Source organism: Melospiza melodia, chromosome 6 (genome assembly GCF_035770615.1).
Source record: "Melospiza melodia melodia isolate bMelMel2 chromosome 6, bMelMel2.pri, whole genome shotgun sequence".
Lineage (NCBI taxonomy): Eukaryota > Metazoa > Chordata > Aves > Passeriformes > Passerellidae > Melospiza > Melospiza melodia.
In genome coordinates this window covers 9,975,579-9,997,358 of record NC_086199.1, presented here as the reverse complement: position 1 = coordinate 9,997,358, position 21,780 = coordinate 9,975,579, and the positions used below count along the sequence as shown (strand labels likewise).

At 42.5% G+C, this 21,780-nt stretch overlaps 2 protein-coding genes across 2 annotated transcripts in view; both read left to right on the top strand.

Annotated features, from left to right (window-relative positions):
- Window positions 1-8,452, top strand: part of TDRD9 (tudor domain containing 9) — a 59,920-nt gene extending 51,468 nt beyond the window's left edge. Inside the window, exons 30-37 of the mRNA XM_063159359.1 lie at window positions 14-163; window positions 1,198-1,268; window positions 1,622-1,731; window positions 1,896-1,989; window positions 2,655-2,793; window positions 3,869-3,978; window positions 6,269-6,341; window positions 7,669-8,452. Of these exons, the coding sequence (XP_063015429.1) occupies window positions 14-163; window positions 1,198-1,268; window positions 1,622-1,731; window positions 1,896-1,989; window positions 2,655-2,793; window positions 3,869-3,978; window positions 6,269-6,341; window positions 7,669-7,764 (843 nt within the window). The 3' untranslated portion in view covers window positions 7,765-8,452. The remainder of the gene's footprint in view (window positions 1-13; window positions 164-1,197; window positions 1,269-1,621; window positions 1,732-1,895; window positions 1,990-2,654; window positions 2,794-3,868; window positions 3,979-6,268; window positions 6,342-7,668) is intronic.
- Window positions 8,453-21,125: 12,673 nt separating this feature from the next.
- The window catches only part of ASPG (asparaginase), a 44,705-nt gene continuing 44,050 nt past the window's right edge, over window positions 21,126-21,780 (top strand). The window contains exon 1 of the mRNA XM_063159839.1: window positions 21,126-21,303. Within this exon, the coding sequence (XP_063015909.1) occupies window positions 21,141-21,303 (163 nt within the window). The 5' untranslated portion in view covers window positions 21,126-21,140. The remainder of the gene's footprint in view (window positions 21,304-21,780) is intronic.

Genomic DNA, 21,780 nt, shown 5'->3' with positions numbered 1-21,780 from the left:
CATTATTTTGTAGCAAAGCCATGATTTGCTCAAGGAATTGTTTTTGGACGGAGCAAAGAAAGAAGAGCAAATGCCCGTATCTGTAGGACAGGAGGAAAAGCATCTCATTGAAAGATTGTTGAACTGCTTTTCTGAAAAGAAATCTGATGCACCAACCCATAAGGTAACTTGAGGGGTGGTTTTGGCCTGTCATCACATGACTCTGCTTCTCACATTGTTAGAATGGAGATGAGGATTGAAAGTACCACAAGTCATGAAGCTCTATTTGATGCATTTCATCATTCTGCTTTCTGTTGGTGGAAAGCCATAGTGTGACCACTGTTTGACTGATCTGCTGCAGCTTTGAACAGAGTTTTGAAGTACAGCCTGAGAGCTAAGTGATCCTGCTCTTCTAATAAGGCAGCACTTTGAACTCAGGCAGAACAGAGAGAAAACTGAACAGCTGAATGTAATGTTTCCCTACATGGTAGTCTTCATTATATAGCAAAAGAGCAAGTTTACAACGCTGTCAGTCTTTCAGAAAATCTAAACATGGTTTTCACTGTACACAGTGTTTGATTCTTCATCAGCCAGTGATAGGTAAGCAGCTGGGATAGGTGCATCAGTGGTACTGATGCCTTTCCTATGCCAGTGCCAAACTCAGAAATGTGTTTTGAGCTATGTAGTCACTGCTGAGTTGGAATATAAAACAGGAAGATGTGTGTCCTCCTCTGCATTGTGATTACAAGTTAGGCCTCATCTACATTCTGATTATTTTTCCATTTCAGATGTGACAAAATTTCAGGCTTTCAAGCACCTAATCATGCTCCATTTATTCCCAGGAGTAATCCTGTTTAACTGCCCACTTCATAAAGTGAGAGATTTTCAAGATTAAAGACCTCATCATGTAAATAGAATTACCTGATTTTCTTCAGTGATTTATGAAGTCTGAACTTGTGTTTTTAAGCAAGAGGACAGTCATGAATCTGCAGCACCTGTGAAAATAAATAATTTTATTTAAGTGCCTCAGCAAGCAAAGTTTGCTTTAGATGAGTGAATGGAAGTGTTGTATTACCAGTTTAGCAGCTCAGTGTTGCTCAGTACATGCTGAAATGTGTTTGGCTTTAATTTATAAAGCATTTAGATTTGAAGAGCTCCAGGTGCTGGCCAACTAGAATATAATTTCTTTCTCTCTCTTTCTCTTCCCTTTTTTTGAAGGTAACAGTTTTTGGTCCATTCAGTCCTTACCAGTTGAAATGCTACAGTCTGACCAATATATCCCAATTCAGGTATGGGAAGACTTATTGGGAAGTATAGTCATGTTCTTACCTTTTATTTTCAATAAATAAACTGGGCAAAAAACACCTAGTTACTCCTACAGATATTTTTCCAAATTTTTATTAATTGAAAAGACTGAAGGAGTCAAACTTAAATTGCATTAATACACATGCTATTGTATTTAAAAACTTAGAGTAGTTTTAAGGTTCATTATTGTCTCAGAGAGATTATTTATTAACTGTCATTTAAGTCTGCTAACAGCAAGCATCTATTCTGAGTTTTGTTGTGAATTTAAAATGTTTTTTTACTTACATGTTTTTATGAGTTTGGAATATTTTTATTGTTGAAAATATTTCTTCCCCAGAAACGTTTTCATACATAAGGAGAGCATAAACTCCATTGTTGTCCATGATGGTGCAGAAGATCCCTTTCAGCAGCTCTTGGTGGCCACTGATATATCAGTAACTGCAGCTGGTAATGCCTAATAAAAACATCTGCATGATTTCTCTAGACTGCTGGTTTTATGAGTAGCTCTATGAGTAAATATGTCACTGTAATTCTGTGTTACATCTTTTTGAGGTTTCATTTTTATTAAATGCTCCTTAGAGTTATTTGACTTTGTTTTCTTTTGGTGCCAGGGTCTGTGATTTTAGGGGAAACATCTTTGATGCCTCCTATTCATGGCCTGCTTGCACTCCTCAGTATGCTGTTTGCTCCTGCAATAGAGCTCAGGTATTTGTACATTTCAAAGTGGTGGCTCTTTTATAATTTTCTTTAGGATCCCCACAAAGTTTTGACAGGTATTATTTATTTGCTTTTAGCATTTTATGTATTCTCTTCCTAGTGGGGTTTTTTTTTTAATGAGTTTTAGTAAAATATGTAGGTAAAGTAACTTGTTCATGTACTTATGAATTAGTGCTGCTCTCATGATAAGGCATTATAGCTCCTGCCAGTTGTGCTGGAAGCCTGGGAAGATGGAATGGTAAACTGGGAATGTTAAATCTACATGAGGAGAGGGACTTGCATAATTTTTTGTAAAAGCTGAGCTCTGTCACTGGCATCGCTGTTGTGTTTTCTTGAATTTCTGGTGTTTGCAGACTTTCATTTCAAAATAGTGAAGCTTGCTTTCCTTTATTTTGCTTATGTATGATTTTTGGTAAGTTTTATGAGGATATAACTTTTGAGGTTTTTATAACCAGAGCTTCAGTTTTGTATCATCACTGTATATTTTAAAAACCAGTATGACTGACTGAGTATGAATGCCTCTCAATTCTTTCAGCTTCTTTCAAACTCATGTCTTGCTTTGCATGGCTTAGACAAATTCATTTAAGGCTGTCTTCATAAGAGTTTTGTTTCTTCATCTCTTGGTGACACTGTTTTCTTTCTTTTTCTTGTAGAGTTGATAAAAGTGGGAAGTATTTTACTGGTGTTTTGTGTGGTTTGGGTTGGAGTCAGACATCTGGGGCTCCACTGTTCCCAGCAAATGATATGGAGGTGGCATTTGATGTGCATTTTGGACTGGAAGACATAACAGAGGTAAAACTTGAGTAAGAATTTTCACTATGGTTGGAATTCAGTAGAAGTCAGTGCATCTGAGGTTGTTACTCTTAGTGTTAATAAAAGAGATTGCTTGGACTGTGGGGTTTGGGTTTTTTGTAGTTTTGTTTGTTTGTAGTTTTTTCTTCAATGTGCTCCCTTTTTATAATCTTAGATTTTTATCAGGAGAAGCAGTTGCCCCCTCCCTACACTCAGAACTAATAAGATACTCTAGAATGTTGCACACTTTTGAAAATATAATCATCAATTTTGCACTAACTGGAAGTCAATGCTTACTAGTTTTCTTCTTAGGATTGTCATGGCTTTTACTGACAAGCAGAGCACTGATGCTTTGCAGGCTTCAGTTTGATTTTAGAGCTCTGATAAGTCATCTGTATTGAGATGCATCTCAGAGCAGATCAGCCAGACAAACAGTAAAGCTTTTGCACTCCTCATTACTGCCTTGTGCAGCTCAGAGAGTGAGGTGTGTCAGAGGGAGGCATGTACACAACCTGTGCAGTGCAGGACAGTGCCTGGGACAGTGAAGGACGTGCCCTGGTCAGGTCTGTGTGTGCAGCAGGTCCTTGGGGTTGTTCCTGAAGGCTCTCCAGGGACACAGTGGACATGCTGGTGCACACATCTGTGAGCTGTTATTTTCTGGAAGCTCAGGTTTGGGTGTGCTGGCTGTATTCATGATGCCTTAGCCAGAGTGGTAACACCAAGCTGCTGTGTATGTGAAAAATTATGGACAGAGAGAGAAAATGCTAAACTTTCACAGAAGGAATTCTGCTTTGGAAAAAGTCCAGGCAAGTGGTAGCTTGTATGTCTTATGGCATATCTGAGTAACCTTAAAAACTGTGATACCAGGTGGCTGAAATGTTAACATCACTGACCACCAGAGGGGCAGCTGCAGGAAGAAGTGTTTCTGGAACTTCAGATGTTTTTACTTCTGGAAATACTAATGCATTTGAAGTTCAGTGATGTGGATGCCACAACCACCTTCATGTCAGTGTGGTATGATACAGATCTTGTGCTGACTTAAAGTGCTTTATATTCTGTATCTGGTGTTTTACAGATAAACAGTCTGAGGACAGCCATGAATAAGCTGCTCTGTGAGCAAGCATTGCATTTTGGACAGGAGCAAGTGGCACAGCTGCAGGAGGATATTCGTCAGAAGCTTCTCTGGTAATGATTTTGTAGAAATAAGATCTTCTGTTTGACAGTCTCAGCAAAAATGAGTGATTGCTTGAAGCATAGCTCAGGTTAGGCTTTGGAAAAATAATATATGCTCTCATTTAATGATGCATTTCATTTATTTTGTTTATTTATAAAGCAGTATACTAAACAACCTTAGACTTCTCGTGGAAGCACTGGTTCTTCAGGGAAGCCAAATCACTTAAGAGTCATAAAACCTAGACTGTAAAACCTGTTCTACAGGATGTCAGCTCTTATGTATCCTTGTTTTTGCACCCAGGACAAAGCTAATGGAGTCTTACAGCATAACAGTGCAGAAAGATTCAGAATTCTTTCTTCCTGTATATTAAATTTGAATCATGTATGCTGCCTCTCCTCCCTCTGCAGACCTGTGCAGAACAGGCCCACACAAATTTAGGAATTGAAGTAAGACCACCTGCCTTTCTTCCCTGCAAGCCTCTTGGAAGTGAAGCAGGTTCTGAAAAGACCATTGTGATTCAGTGCAGCCAGCCTGGAGAATTTTTCAGCTTACACTTGGGGAGAAGGACTGCAGTGAAATATCCCAGAACAGCTCCATCTCTCTGTCATTGCTGAGCTTAATGTGAAAAATCTTCCCTTGTTTTTGTACACTTAGCAGAATTTTAGTGCTGAATGTATCATCAGGAGACTTTTCTCATCCTCACCTGGCTCTCCACTAAACTATGTTAAAAAGAGTTCTGATCCAGAGGCCATAACATAACTTTTACCAGCCTCATCTGTAAGAAATAGGACCTTTTTTTGCCAATAGAGCTTTGCTGCATGATGTCAAAGTTAGGCAGTTCATTGTGCTGATAAAGATCAGAACCCTGCTCTTACCCAGGGTTATCAGAATGATTATCAGAGCAGCTGTTCATGCTGATTTTTCAGGTGTTCCTTGGTTTTGAAAGTACTTGCTCTCTTATCTGTGGAAAAAACCCTATTAAATTGCCTTGAGTTAAAAGCAGACACCCATACTTCCTATTTTCCAAAACTCCAGATAAAATATGGGTGCATTCCATAGTAAATTAACAAGTCAGCCTTACCTTTTGAGGCACTAGAAATGAAATTAAAAGAGCACAAGCAATGGAGAAGTCAAGGAATGTGGACAGGCAGAAAGAGGCAAAGCCACCACAGCCCCTGTCTGGAGGTGGCTGTGACAGTAACAGCTCACGCCGGGACATCAACGCCTGCATGCTGAATTGAAGGCACTCAAATGTCACTGCTGTTTGCTCAGACATGTGAATGCTTGCTGCACTTTGGGCACCTATTTTGGGCTGATTGTTCAGACATCTGCAGCCAGCTGGGAGGGGAAGGGTCAGACCTTGGCACAGGTCCTGGGCACTGATGTGTTCCCAGCTCAGGCAGTGCCGACTGCCTGACTCGGTCACTCATCAGCCCCAGGCTTTTTGTCCTCAGGATTTTCTACCTTTCTGTGGTAGTCTTTTCTCTCCTAGAATTTTTGTACATTTATTGGTTGTCTTCCAACCATCCTAGAGATATTTTAATTAAAATTTTTATTTTATATTATTCTTGTGTGTTTTTATTTGAAGCAATAAACGGTCTGATTATTGTAATGATTACTTCTTTTCCTTTGCGCAAAGTCTTTCTTGGTTTTGTTTTTTTTTTTTTTTTTTTCCAATTGTACTTTCTGTGTTTTGGAAAAACATTTATTAATTCAATTACATAGGTAAAAATTTAGCCTGAACAATCTTTCATAACTGTTTTCCATTTTTCAAAAGCTAATTGTATTTACAACATGTCACCACTACTTAAGACTAAAATCAGTTTTTGAAAAACACATCTAGACAGAATTAATTAATGTCTACTACTGTTGTACTTTGCACAGCTTGAGGAAATAACTGGAGCAGACAGACAATCTATAGTAATTGAGTTGTCATGCAAAACAAAATACCCTAAAAATAGCTGTATTATACATTCTAGTGAGTAAGCATACATAAAATGTAAGGAATAAATTACAGTTGCAAATTCTAGTGCTTTGTAAAAAAAGAATCTCATTATCTTCCTTAGAAGAAGATACATTCTGATATGTGATATGTCCCTGTGAAAATTTGTATTTTGACTTACTCCACTGGATGGGCAAAGTACAGAGAAGTGAAAAATCAGACTAGATTAAGAGGGAAATTTAAGATTCCCTTTAGCACAGACACCTTGTAAATACCTGGTTGTATCTCATATAAAAAAAAACCTTTGTAATTAACCAAATACAGGTGTATTTCTCAAGGCTGTATTTATGTAATTTCAGTTTAATCTGCAAATCAAAGCCTCGAGACATAATTGATCCTACCTGGTATGAGAAGCCATATGTATGGAATCAGGTAAGGGTATAAATGTTAAAGTTGTTGTGGGGTGGGGTTTTCATTTTTGGATTTTTTTGTTTGGTTTGGTTTTTTCATTTGTTTGTTTTTGGTTTTATTTTTAGTGTTTTGTTTTTGTGGGGTTTTTTGTTGGTTGGTTGATTTTTTGGGGTGTCTGAGTACTCCAGTACAGTTAGTTAAGAGTGTTGAGAGGGAGAACTTCTGTGGTTATTGAATTAGAAAATACCAAAAGCACTTTAGGGTTAAATTGAAGCATAAACACTTTTATTTACGTAATCACTTATGGTTGTTGATACCCTGTTTTTGTAGGGTCTCTTTAGTTGTTGGGTGGCTTGTTTTTTTTAATTTTGTGTATATAAACATTTAGTATTTTTAAACAGAACTCTCCATGGTTGTAAGGTGAGATTGTAAAGGTAACTTCACATTTGTTGAAGTTAAAATTTTCTATTCTTTCTACTAACAAGCAGCTGTAGCTACATTTTCCTGAATGCAGTGCATTGTAGTTTTGTTTTGGCTTGCTGTGGTTTGAGGTGGCTTTTCCTTTCCAGGCAGACAGAAATGTGTCTTGTTCTATAACAGATGTGGTGGGGTCAGGCAGGAGGGCAGTTTTCTCAGGACCCAGGAGGGTTTCATGGGAGAACTCTCCTAGCTTCCTACTCCATTAGAAATCTTGCCTTTCTTTCTGTAAGGGCCTCTGCAGGCCGCTGGATTTCCTGAAGAACAAGTAGAGTTTCTTAATTAAAAAGGGAGTGAGGAATTAGTGAGTGCAGGAATAAAAGTGTTACACACACCCTCCCTGTGCCTCTCCCACCCTGCAGCCTGTAAAGGAGGGGTTTGGGTCACCCCTGAAAAGAGGGACAACAGAACAAACCAAGGGCACTTATTTCTAAAAGGCTTTTTTTAGAGTGTGTTCTGATATACTGCCTTAGGTCAAAATGTTTCTATTTTCATATTTCAAATCCAGTTATCCTTGGATTTACGAAGATAATACACTCACTTCTGCTGGTGTTTTTCTTTTATAACAAGCTAATGTGTAGGCCTTGAATCAAGATTTTTTCCACTGTCTCTGAAGAATCCCAGGACATTGTATATCATAAAATACTGCCTGTAATGCTTTGGAATTGATTGTGAAATAGTGTTCTAAAATCATGGCAAACCATGAGGTAAAGCATTTTGTAGCCCTGGATCTTTTGTTGCAGTGTGTGGCATGGAAGTGAAATTCTTGTATGATTTAAAACTCAGAATTCTTCAAGACATTTTCTTAGCTGTGTTATATAGGAAAATGTTGAGAATGCGTTCTGACTTTCATCTTGCCTCTTTTGGCCAGGTGGATTCTCAGTGTGTTATTGACGAGTCTGAAAAGCAGCATGAAAGAGGAAATCTTGTTTATCAGCTCCACAAGCTTGTTTTGTTGAAGGATTAAGTATTTCTAGAAGTCTTTCAGAGGATGAGGTATTATTAGTCTAAAAATTTGTTCTGTCTTGTATGCATGTTTTGCAAGACTTTTCCTTAAGATGAGTACTGAATGTACTGAAGTACAGTTTGGAAAATGTTCCTGTGTTTCTGAAGAAACTGAGGTTTGCTAGCCTAGAGCAGACAAGTTCAATCATAAAAGAAACTGATGTAAATCAGGATGCAATTTTCATTTTAATAGTACTTCTGAACAGATTTATCGCAAGGTACACAAAAGGTGAAGCAAATCTAGGCTTAGTGGTTCATTTTCTGTCCAAAAACTCATAAATTAGGGGCATTACTTTTTTTTGTCTGTAATTGCAAGTTGTATTTTCCTGTTTTCTTTTTTATTAGTTCTTAAAAAAATATGCAACAAAGGGATTTGGAGTTTTCCTTACCCAAGAAATAGAAGTCAGGAGAAACTGATGATCTAAATGATGTTCTGATCCAAACTTTATCTTCATATACTGGATGCAATATTTTTGTTAATTTTTTTGTGCAGCAAAAGATAACACGATTTATATTGCTGTATGGCAGAAGAATGCTTTTGAATTACTAATTCATGGCACTTTGTTTCATCCTTTCAACTTACTTTTACCTGAGAGATCTTTAGCCCTAAAAATGAGGTCACTGGTTTCAGAATAAAATGCAGAAATTAAATAAAATGTTTTTGTCGCTTCCTTTGTGTTCATGCTTAATAAAAGCTAAATTTAGTTATTAAAGGTATGTGATTGCATTCACAAAATACATCAATACAGAAACAATATATGGGAGAGAATTAATTTTCACTGTTCATTCAGTGATTTGAAGGTCATGTAATATCCAGTCATCCTCTGAAGGACAGAGAATCAGTGGTCACCATAAAGAAGTGGCAGATTTTTGGAAAACAAGGGGTTGCTTAGAATAAGAAATTCTTTAAGCTATAATTATACAGAGGGATGACTGTCTAACAGGCAGTTTCAGTGGTTTATTAGAGCATTACTTTCTTAGACCCATTTTAATGATCCTTGGGAATTAGAATAGTTAGTGAGAGAGGTCTAACAGAAAAATTGCATCTCAAGTGGCTTAGACAAGAGTGTTTCTCAGCCAAGTGTTGTACATCAGTTAAGTGTTCCTGTTAAACACCTTCAGGGGCAAGTGGATCAGGCAGGATTTCAAATCTTGCTTTTGTCTATTAATGATGGGACTTTCTGTAGGAAAAGGAAACTTGGCAACACACAAAGGTATGGGAAAGATGAAGGAATTCATTCCACATAAGCAACAGGCATATTATTTTTTGAATTTTTAAACACTGTTTCTCCCATGTGTGGGTCTGTGTGTGTGACTGTGCTGCCACCAGGTGGGGGCTGCTGTGATACAGGGCAGAACAGCCCTGAAGGAAGCTCAGCATCCTTCAAGTCAGCCTTGCTGGGTGGTGATGTTTATTTGCAGATGGATATATACAGTACCAACATTTAAAAAGGAGCTGCTGTATTTCATAGTTTGATTTAGGCTTCAACAGCATTGCAAAGTCACTTGAACAAGTTTAAGGTAAGTAGCTTCAGGATTTCCCTCTCAAAGGGCAATAGGATGTCACACTATTGACATAACAAATATTGTGAAGTAGCAGCATCTTTGTGACTGTGAACCTGATCCCAGCTCAGCTTTGTGGCTTTTGGGGGCTGCTTCATAAGAAAAAAGGCCATGACTGCTTGTCAAGATTTGCTTTATCTCCAGGTGCTCACCAGCATTGAGCAGAGTGACACTTCAGTTACCATAATTTGCTGTATTTCTTCTTTGAGCTTAAGGTGGAAATACTTAAATCTATAAATGATCAGATTAATGCTCTTAAATTCCTCCAGTAATAATGATAAGGTAATAAACTGTACTGACAGTGCTTCTAGTAACTGAAACAATGTGCATTGACTGTTATTCATAATTCCCCCCACAGCTGCAATGGTACCTGATAGCAATTTTAAATCAAAAGGAGATCTTTTGCCATTCCATGTAATTAATTTTGGAATTTAATGCCATGGGCTCTGGTGGATATTGAATATTTAAACAAATAGAAAAATTAGCTGGAACTCCAGGGAAGGAAGATCCTTTAAAAACTGTTGAAATTGAGGAACTTGAACTCCCTGTCTTACTGAATTCCAGAATCTCAAAAAATATACTGAAAGAATGTCTATTTTTATCCTTGCCAAAGTGTTTCCTTATGACAGGTACATTAAGTGGAAAATATTGTTAATGAATCCTTTTACAGAGAAGTCACCTGTGGTTCCTTAACTGGTTCTTGACAGTGCTGCAGAGCACTTTCTTTGTTCTTCCAGGAGAATCACATTGTCAGGATGAGCAGCAAAAGGGAAAAGGGTATAACACAGCTGGGAATTTCACCATTCCTTCCCCAAAAAGGGTCTGTGTAGGGATTAGGGTGCTTTGAATGAACCCAGCTGAGTCCTGCTGAGCCTGTGTCCCCTTGCACTGTGGCAGCTGTGCTCTCTGCAGGGAGGGCAAGTGGGGAAATCAAGGTGAGAGTGCATGTCAGTGTGAAGTGATTCATTTCCAGGGAAAACAGGACTGTCCTTCTTCAGCTGGGTGGAGTTTTAGGAGGTACAGGTGAGTGCATGTAGATCCTGTAGAAGCTTGCACCTTTCCTAGCAGTATTGTGCTGTTGTTGAACTACCTATTCTGAAAACTTGCACTGTGGATTTTACAGTGCAAGGAGGAAACTGAGTTACCAGGCAAAGTAAGGCCAGAGATGGAATTTCAGTAATGAAGGGGTAGTGACTTTATAGGCCACAGTGAGTGCAGTCCCAACAGGTTAAATTCAATGTCAGTCTGCATGGAAGTGTTAGAAAACAGCCCCATGAATTAGGATAAGCTATGGATCATGGTTTAAAGCAGATACACGTGTTGGCATAGACTGTGCAGGAGTTACACTGGCCTTGCCAAGTTGTTGGCATGTTTTTCAAGGACCAGAGTAACACAGAGCAGGGTTTGTCTACCTCATAGAAAGGGATGGAACTGAACAGAGAAATAAAAACCCACCATAGTTTGATTTGGAATTTCTTTCTGTAGAAGAACCTTGAAAAAAGCAGATGAAACTCCGAAGAGGTAAGTGAACTAAAGAAACCTGAGGCAAAGATGGTATGTCTGAGATACTCAGACATAATTCTTCCAGAGGAGTGTTGAGCTCTGAGCCGATCTGGTGAATCTGTAGGAAGATAAATTGCTCTTTTCTTAATCACTGAGCTACATGGGTAGGTGTATTTGTCATCCCTGTCTGATGCTCCTATATTTAGCTTTCACTCAAGCACCAGGAGTGTCAGTCTAATCTCCCAGATCTGTGATTTAAATGCCCTGGGGAAACAGAGGTGGCTGTTCCCTCTGCTGAGAGCTGCAGGACAAGGACAGGACTTTCCTAGTGATCCCCCCCTTCAAGAGAGGGGAATCACCCCCTTAACGTGGCTGTGAGTGATGGGGAAATCCTGGCAGATGTTTCTTGGCACATGGATGAGTCTGGATGTTTCTCAGGGCAAGGGCTCAAAGGGCTGAGCTTGGGTGCTGCTGCTCACTGCTGCTTCTGCCATCAGACTGGTCAGAGGGCAGGGGTTGAGGTGAGCCAGGAGTGAGCTGCACACACCATGAGCTGTCCTGAGGGGTCATGGCCTTCACTCCTTCACCCCAGCAATTCCCTCCCTTACAGGAAGGCACCCTGGGGAAAGAGAGAAGTGGGGCTGCCCCTTGGTTCAGGGGAAGGAGGGAGGTGAAGTGTGTGGTTGAAATGCTGGCATTCATTTCCTTCTGTGCTCCAAAAAGTGCAGAGACTGCTTTTTGCTCTGAAAAACTGCAATTGAAACTTCTTCACTCATGGTGAGATGAGTTCATGACTTTTTCATGTCATGCTTATGAAACTTGTCTTCTCTCTGGGCCAGTCAGAGGGATGAGCCCCAGGTGCTCCACAGCCACTCCAGTGTGATGGTTTTCTTTCTTTGCCCCTCCTGCATTTGTTCTTCATGCCACATGGGGAGCAATGGAGGAGTTTTAAGTATCTCACTTCTCTCATTTTGTTTTCTTCCTAAACACAGCATACAGCACCCAGGGGTACCTTTCTCTGTGTGCTTGAAGAAGGAAGGGTACAGCTGTTGGCAGCATTTCAATATTTACAGAGCTCACTCTTCTCTTTTTGGTCTCTTAATAGCAAAAATCTAGAGTGAATAATCAGGACCAGCACAGAGGATAGATGTGTACCTGGGGTTTTCTTCATCTATCTTTAATAAGGGCTGAAAGGCCACATTTAAAAGACAGGAAAGCAGATAAGATTTTATTAAAATTCTTGATGCAGACAGTATCTCCCACAGCACATATTTCAGGAGATCACAGAACGTAGCTGCAGGGAGTTCCTCTCCAGTTGAAGATGTTAGCTCTGTCTTGAACTGCTTCCACTTGGTCTTGACAGCAGTTGTGCAAACACCCTCCTCCTGCCCACCTGCCAGGTAAGATGGGAATTGAACAGGCACACTTTACCTCTGATTATTTTACATATTCTCTAAGGAATAGATATTGCTTGAATTTTTATTTATAAAGGAGAGGCAGGTAGATAATATGCTGGGAAAAACACAAAGTGATTGCTGCTGATGGTAATTCCTAAGATGAGAGTAGTTTCTGAAGCTAATACATTGGTAGTGATGCTCCACGGGGTGTCAGTGATGCAGGATGAGGAAGGGAAGCCCAGTCCTTGGTACCATAAGAGCTTCCAGAGGGTATGTGAGTGCTTCTGGAGGGAATATTTCACATTTCAAATGGATGCTTTCAGCTGAAGGACAGGAACAACAGCAGAACAATCCATCTAGAGCTGGGTGTACAGCAACAGTGTTCAAAAGCACCATACCCCAGAGTGGAATCAGAAGGGAGAGGACTTCCTTGTATCCTTCCTCTGTGCTTATGTGTGAGAAAAAATTCCCTGATGTTATTATCTTTATTTTCATATTAAAATGCAAATGTTTGTCTTAATTTTACTGCAGCCAGTTTTCAAGTTACTCTTTTTCAATTTATTTGAACTGAGACAGTTCTTAATTTTTTCCTCTGTTTTCTGCTATAACAATATAGTGTCATGTGATTGTTTGACAACTATAAATCTAGTTACATTTAATTAAGCTCTTCTAGGACAGTTTCACACAGTTCCTGTTTTTGTCTCATGTATTGACCTACAGTCAACTTGAGTTGGCTCCCTTTTGATAAAAGCTTTCCCAGGTCAGGATCATTTCAATAACTAGTTTTAATATAATCTGAACTAGTTTTTGTCTGAAGTAAATGAAAAAGCTCCACAAATTTTGTTGGGGGAACATAATGATTAGGGCCACATTACCTGCTCCAAGATGCAGGTAAGTGTCTATAGTTTGCAATAAAATATTTTTATTATATAATTTTTTCTTTAGAGTCTCTCTAAAGACAAGGTTTATCTGTGCAGTCCCATCATATGCATTACTGTTTGATGCATGTAATGTGATCTGATAGTAGAAGACTTGGCCAGAATAGTGAAGTGTTGGAGGTACTGGACATGGTCTTCAGTTCTCTTGTTCTTTATTTAGTGCTGGAGATTAAAAGGAGATATATTGTGTATTTTAGCTTTTTGTGGGTTAGTGGTTTATAGGATTGGTATAAAAAGGAACCTTTGTGCTGGAGAGGCTCTTGGCACTAGGAGGCATTTACAGAAAAATGACCTTTGACTTGTTTGGTTTTCTCATAGATATTCAAGGAATCTTAGAGGTTGAGGGAAATTTGTCTAGAACTACACTACAAAGGTGGCTGCCATGTGGTTTCCTATCATTTAGTGTCAGGAAGAATTGATGTGAGGTAGGAGAGAACTTGAAATTAGGAATTCTGCTTTTGTTGCAGTTCACAGGAAGGCTTTTATTCTCTTGGATATAGCAAAGAAGCCACATTTGACAATGCACCCCTTCTGTTTCACAGAATTTGTGAGATACAAGACAGTTGAAAAATTACTTGCTAAACAAGTGAGGACATCTTAGAGCAGCAAAGCAACTTTCTGGCTCCCTGCTCACTCCCAGCTCTTAACAGCTTGGTGTGATGGCTGTCATATCGTTCTGATAATTGTTATTGTAACTTAAGCTCAGCCAGTACACTGAGTTATTTAGGTTGGTATTTTGACTGAGTTTGAACAGTGTGCAGGATTGATGAGCTAAGAAACTCATGAACCAGCATAATGAGCACCACACAGGGAAAAACAAAAAGTGTGATTAAGACAGCTATGAATAGAAGAAAAGGAACACTGCCTCCCAGTCTGTTCTTGGGTGTGATTTCCCCAGAACAGGGAGGAAGAACATCAGCAAGGTGAGATCACTGTGCCCAAGGGCACAGCAGCCAGGTTTTTGGACTTGATGAGTGAGGAGTGAGCTAAGCAGGCTGCAGAAGCAAGGAAACAGGCCAGAGGCTACAGCATTCTTATTGTTTTGGGGGAGTGGTGTTGAATAAAAGATAATCCCAAAATCCTCCAGGTGAGGTCAGCAGAATTGGACCAGTGATGTAGACCTCAGTGGATGGAAACTCTCCTGTGGAGAGCAGTGTCTTCTCCAGACCACCTCAGTGCAGGTTTGCTGGTGCAGCTTGGCGATCAGACTGCTAGGAAAACTCTTAAGAAGGATATTTCTGACCTGCTGTTCAAAATCTATAACAAGTTTCACACATCCAGACCTTCCTCTTGTGCCAGAAGTGCTGCAGGTGGACTGTTTTGACCTCATCAGTCTGTCCTCCACCCTCATTCCCTGCTGATGAGTTGCTGTGTGGGTCACACCACAATCTCGTGTCCTCCCTGAGGCTGATCCCAGCACGTACTTTATTAACTCAAACTCCTGGCACTTGTTGCTGTTTCCTACTTGTGTGTCAGGATGGGTTTCATAAGTTTTGTTCCATTGCCTAAAGCCTTAAACAGCATTCCAAGTTTATCTTGCCTGCAGTCTCTGTGTGGCCTGAGGCTCTTGCTGCACTTCAGTGCTCATGTACACTGCCTTCCTCCAGTGGTGTTTTCCCTCCTGATGCCAGATCTCTTCTCTTACTTTGCCTAAGGCCTTCTCAGCCTGCCCTTGCCAGTGCCTGCAGCCTGGTGCCAGGCTGTGCTCCCGAGCACCAGCTGCAGCATCTGTTGCCAGCTCACAGCCCAGAGGTGAAGGAGAGGTAACTGAGGAAATTTCTCCTTGCTGAGTCACTTCACTGCTGCCCTTGGCTTGCCTGGTGTCGAGTGGCACGTTCTGTGTCATGGGTGGTTTCTCTAGAGCTACAATTCCAAGGCTGAGATGGGATCATTTTTTGGTCACATGGACACAATGCCTTCCCAGTGCCTCCCCAGCCAGCACAGCCAGCTTTGAGATGTGATTTCCCTGTTCCAGAATGGTCATCAGGGATGCACAGAGCCCAACCCTCAGTTTTCTGGCAGAACTAAAAAATGGCAAGGATTAACAATCTGAAGCCTGAAGAAAAGCAGGGGTGGCCAGCCTCTCTTGTGAAGCAGTGCATCTTTTAATTCTGCTACCACTTAATGTCCTGTTAGGATTTGTCTCAGCGTTTGCACTGGTGTTTCAGCGACTGAATGTTTCTATGAGACTTCACACCTAGGTCAGAAATGGAATTCCTGTGGATTCACCACCTTTTAATACCTCCATGCCATTGCCATCTCAGTGGGCCCTTGGCTGGGCAGAAAAGTTTTGGTCCCTCCACCCCTCAAAGGAAGGGGAATTAAACTTGTGCAGCTCAGTGTAGAAATTTTAACAGCATCTGCCTATCAGTCTTGTCTCCCTTTTCACTGTAATCCATGACTCAAGGGGCTGCAGGCTGAGAACTTATGGCACAGCATGAACTCTGACCTGGGTATTCTCTGTCAGCAGATCAAACCAGAAGAACTAAAAAATCCTCTAAAATCCAACAAAAACCTAAGTAGTTTTTTAGCTCATGGTGAACAATTGTGAATGCTGGATGTGCGCCATGCCTCTCAGGAAACTCTGATTGTTACTATATTTTTATTAACCACTAATTAGTAAACTGATTTTTTGCAACTAGATGTCTGTCTTCTAGGTAGCTGAATTCAGTAAAAAAGATTACTCTTTCCTCTCAGGTATATTAAGTGACGTGTGACTAGCAAAAAAAATTTATAAATTAGTGATTTAGTTGAGTATATAAAGTAGAATGTTGCTTGGGTATTTTTTCAGTCCAAAGACCTAATATCTTGATTAGATATTAACACTGCTCTCTCCTCACCACTGAGCCAGTTGCATAGTGAGAGAAGGCTGCCAGGTTGATCAAGTGTGATAAATCTGTGGTGGCTGCTCCTGACTGCCTGTTTGACCTTCATATTCTGGAAATAGCTTCCAGATCTATTTGCTCCACCACTTCCAGGGACTCAGGTGAGGCTGACCAGCCTCTGGTTTTCCATCTCCTCTTCTTCCCATTCTTGAAGTCAGAAGTGGCATTTGCTTTCTTCCTCTCCTTGAGAACCTTCCTCTTCATTGCCACAGCCTTTCGAAGGTTATCAAGTGTCCTCAAACTCCATCAAGTAGTTCCCTCAGCTCTTGTGAGTGCCACCCATCAGGTTCCAGGGACTCGTCAGGGTCTGGTTTATTTAAATATTCCCTAACCTGATCCTTCTCCAGTGACAGGAAGTCTTCCTTGCCCTGCATTTTACAATGACCTCAAGTGCCTGGGGTTCCTAAAGGCAAATACAACCAGTGAAGGCTGAGACCAAGGTGGCATTGTCAGCTTTCCTGTGTCCTTTGTCACCAAGTGTCCTGCCTTGGCCACACCTTTTCCCTAGTCACCCTTTGGCTGCTTAGTTACCTTTCTTGTTGAACCTTCATATCCCTCTGTAAATTCAATTTCAGGTGTGCCTTGCCTTTCATAACAACACACCTGCATATTCTGACAGTACCTCTAAATTCCTCTGGGACACCTGTCCCTTCTTCCACCTCTTGAACACTTCTTATGCTTAATTCTTACTTATTCATCCATGCAGGCCTCCTACCTCTGCTTGATCTCTTCCTTGTTGGCAGGGACAGTTCTTGAGATCAGAGAAGGTGATCCTCAAAAATGGGTCAAAAATATGTGGAGGTTTCCTAAGAGATTCATTATTTTTGATGAATGATCTAGCTAGGCAGTCAGCTGTTGTGAAACAACATAAATAAAGGCTCACCAGAGCTTCCAGAATGCCTGCAGGAAGACTCTGTGTGTTGGACTTGATTTTGAGACAGCCGTGAGAGATCTCACAATTGGTCACTCACAACAGTGTTTTCCTTTCTCAAGATCAAACAAACTCCACAAATCCTGGGCTCAGAGAAGAGGGTCTCACCTCTGGTTAGCAGGCTGCAGCTTTGCTGTAGTTTCTCCAAGACAATTCTGTTCACTCAGGCCATTGTCTGTGTGACTCTTTCACAGCCCTTGGTCTCACCCAGTTCTCACTCTGGGCATGTCAGAGTTCTGCAGCAGGAGGTGGTCACTGTAAATGAGCCTGGGACACCTGACCAGAGGTCAAGCAAGGCAGAGCCCGTTGGGACTGCACTCACTGTGGCCCATCAAGTCACCATTACTCAAATTCCATCTCTGGCCTTCCTTATCCTGGTGATTCAGTTCTCTCTTTGCACTGTAAACAAAAGCTCTTGTAAAATCTACGGGCAAGGTTTTGGAATAGATGCCAACAGCAACACAACACTGCTAGGAAAGGTCAAAGCAGGACCTCCTAAAACTCCACCCAGCTAAAGGAGGACAGTCCTGTTTTCTCTGGAAATGGATCATTCACACTGACATTTCCCCACTTGCCCTCCCTGCAGAGAGCACAGGGGACACAGGCTCAGCAGGACTCAGCTGGGTTCATTCAAAGCACCCTAATCCCTACACACCCTCTTTGGGGAAGGAACTGTGAAATTCCCAGCAGTGTTATATCCTTTTCCCTTTTGCTGTTCATCCTGACAATGTGATTCTCCTGGAAGAGCAGAGCAAGTGCTCTGCAGCACTGCCAAGAATCAGTTGAGGAACTGGGGGTGACATTCCCCTCATCTTGTGGCAATGTCTGTGCCCAGGGGCTTTCAGCTGGCACAGCTCACAGACACAGGGTCTAGGTCACTGACACTTTGAAAAGAAGGAAAGACAGAGGCTGAAGCTCCAAAGGAGTTGGGCACTCCAAGCATCACCTGCCTTGGAAGAGTCTCCCTCTCCTGAGATCCCCAGCAATTTCATTTCTGTTGGCCAGCTCCTCTTCCAGCCTCATCCATGATGCTTTATGGGTGGCCCTTAATGATGAAGGCCCTAAGCAGAGCCTTGAAGCTCTGCTACATGGTCAGTCCCTGCCCAATCCTGACCTTCCTTTCCCCTTCTTTAAAACACCAGCTCAGGAACAAAGTGATACTTTCTTGCAGCTTGCTTTGTTTTTCATCATCCTCCTGGTCTCCAACACTGCTCAGTATTCAAACATTATCTTCTGCCACCATCTACCCACAGCACAACCAAAACCCATTCCAGCTCCCAGATGTCCTCCCAGGTAGATGATATTCCCTCCCATCTTGATGTATGTGCATGATTTATCTTGCTTAAAGCAGAATTATTCTACCTGCGGCAGGCAGGGGAAGAGGGAACAGGTTTTCTTCTGGCTTGCTCCTTTCCTTTCTTGCTGCTGTTTCACCTGGTCTAGAAATTGACACTGAATTCTCTAAGGGAGGCCTGAGCTCATTCAGCAGATGTGGAGAGTCCATTGCCTTCAAGAACACCAGTTAATACATCAGAAAGGTCATGCTGACAAGCTGCAGGGCTGCTATCCAGCTCTTGGAGACTCTACCAGGCTGTGAGGGCAGAAACTCTTTCCAACAAGTGTCATCAATGTTCCTTCTCATGTGTGGGGTGCTGTGAGGTACAGAAGGTTAAATGCCCCCTTCCTCTGTTAAATGCCACTTTGCTCCTCTGCTTCCCAAACTCCCTGCTTTAAATTGCTGCAAGGCCAGAACTCCTGTGCATTAAATCATCCAAGGCCATAATTTTTCTTTGCTTGCAAGGAAATCGCTTTTTGGATGTAGCTTTGCCAGTTATGTTTTCAGAGGTACTTTTTGTTCCTTCCAAGCTTATTTTGTGAGATGCACAGCCTGGGTCTGTTGTTGAGCTGTTAGAAATGCTGCAATCAGTTCTTCCCTGGAAATTAATTCTGAGCTTGAGTTCTCTGCCCTCATGCAATCTGCTGCCTGTTGCATCATTCCAGGGAAGTGCAGGTGTGTTGCAGCTCTCTGAGCATCTCCACTGGGTTTCTTTTTCTTTTTTCAACATCTCTTACTCAGTTATTCTCATGAATTCTCTTACTGTTTTTTCTGGAAGCGGTGCCACTTGGTCTTTTGTCCTCCACTCTTCTGTTTGTGCAATGAGTAATTTCTGCACATCATTGTGTAATTTACTTGGGATCACTTCTCTATCCATGGATGCCATTCAGAATTCTGTATTCTAACATACAAAGTGATTATCAGGTATATGCAGTTAATAGCATACAGTTTTTATTTTTTTGAATGAAAAAATATTTTTATTGAAAAAAATAAATCAACACTGTGCAATGTTAAAAAAACAAAAGGAAAATAACTTTTTTTTTTTTTTTTGCCAGAAATGTTTTCAAAAGCTGATTATTCTGTGAAAGAAAGTGTTAAATTTCTGAACAACTCTAGTAATACTACTCAAATGGAACTTCAGTTCTGTTCTTTCTGGAGGGAGTCCCGCAGAACCTAAAATGACCTTCTGTAGAGTTTAAAACTCTTCATCACATTCTTTTCATGTGATCTTGATTACTTTTTTTACTCTGAGTAGCACAGGGAAAAGAGTACAGTGAATGAAGATGCTTTGAGATCTGTGCCAGAAATGTATGAAGGAAGTGGAATGTGCTTCTTTGATACGTAACAGGAATTAGATGTAATTTCTCATTACATCTAAAAAAAGTGTTTCCCTGCAGCAGATCCACAATGTTTGTTTACTTAGAATATTTCGTTGTGGATGTGTCAATACACACAGTGTACTCCAGCAGCTGGAGTTACTACACTGTTTCTTTCTACACTGCTGGGTTTTGTTCAATAGCCTACTGTATAAATAAAAAAATGTAAGTAGCAGCTGTGCAAAAAGGGTTTGGAGGTCCTATGGACAAGTCATATATGAGGCAGCAAAGGGTCCTTGCAGCGATGAAAGCGAAGGCTGAGCTGCATGAGCAGGACAATTAGAGCCAGCAGACAACAGGGGAATGATTACTGCCCTCCACTCTGCACTTGTGGGACCACATCTGGAATTCTGTGCCCCATTTTGGCCACTCAGACCAAGAGAGAGATTGACAACGTGAGGGGAGCACATAAAATTTATTCCTGTTGGAGTCACGGGAATTGGAAGTAGAAGAAATTGCTTGGACTATCCCACAATCCCTATTTTTACCTTCATTTCATTTAGGAGGTGCAGTGCAGGGTACAAAGAAAGTTCATATGACCAGGAGCCAAAACAACTGTACAACTGTACCATGTTCTTACAGGAAGTACGTTCTTCCTTTGACTTACTGGGTAACTCAGGCACTTCAGTGACACGTTTAGCTTCAAGGTACTTGAGCAGCAGCGACTTCTCAGCTCAGGCAGCTTCCCAGCAGCTACTGCCCCCAGGAACTGGCTCGTTGCGTTTTAACCAGTTGCTTTGCTGATTATGCTTTACAGTTATAACAACAGTAATAACAAATCTTATAACAGTAATAACAAATCTTATGGCAACAGATTTATCAGATTTCCTCGAAAACAACTTCAGCCTCCTCACAGCCGATTTCCTACCCGATCCTCAAAGGAATGCATCTGGATGGAAGCTGAGGGTGCAGATTAGAACGCTGGAATGGAGGGGCAGGGGTGCTGCCGCTGCCTCGCTGCCTGGTGTGGGAGACTCTGGGTGGGCAGGAGTCGCCACTGAGGCCAGGTAAGCAGGAGTTCCCACCTTCTTCCCCATGAAGGAAAAAGAGAAATGAGGAAAAAGAGGACGAGGCAGGTGCTCTCGCCGAGCTGACCCTGAGCCCCGTGTACCCCCTCTCCTCCCTGGGCCCAGAACGCGCGGCTGCTCTTGGCTTCTCCTTCAAGCATGAAGGGCTTTGCCGTCCGCCCGGGCCGGCGCTGCCCGGAGCACAAAGTGCAGGGGGCGGTGCCGGGGCTGCCCCTCACGGCCGCGGCCCCTCACGGGCGCTCCCCGCGCTCGGGCGGGCCGGCACGGCGGCTCTGCCCGCCCCCGGGGCAGCGGGAAGGAGCGGCCCCGCCCCTGCCCTCCCGCCCCTTAAAACTCCCCGTTGTCCGGGCGGCCGGGAGGTAGCGGATCCTGCGACGCGGGATGGAGGGGGCAGCGGGACAGCCGCGCTCCCTGCGCAGAGCCCTGGCCGGGCCCCGACCCCAGGAGCTCCGCGGCTGCTCCCCGGACCCCACCCCCAAGGCCGAGGCGCGGGTGCTGGTCATCAACACGGGCGGCACCATCGGCATGGTGCAGGACGTCAAGGGTGAGGGCCGGCGGCGGGGGTGTCGGGCGGGCCGTGGGGATGCGGCCGGGGCCGGCCGTGCGGAGCCGGGCTGGCTGTAGGGACGCGGCCGGGGCTGGCCGTGGGGAGCGGGGCTGGCTGTGGGGATGCGACCGCGGGGACCCGGCGCGGTTTGCGGTGCAGCATCGCTGCTGTGAGCGGCTCCCTGTAATCCCCGGCTCCCATCCGCTGGATCACCCGGTCGCTCAGCTGATGGGCATCCTTGTGAGCGTCACAGCGAGCGGCAGCGGCTTTTGGCAGAGGACAACGTGTTTCCTGCAGCGTGAGTCCTTTCTGCCCTACCTTGCGCACTGAAAATGAAACCGATTTCGTCGTGCTAGTCATGCAGGCTGTTTTTAGCCCTAAATGAGCCACTGTCACCGGCCGCCCAGAGAGCGTGTGCCTGGCATTCCTGCTGGGAAGAGCGTGGGCCGCTGGAGCTGGCGGCCGTGACGAGGA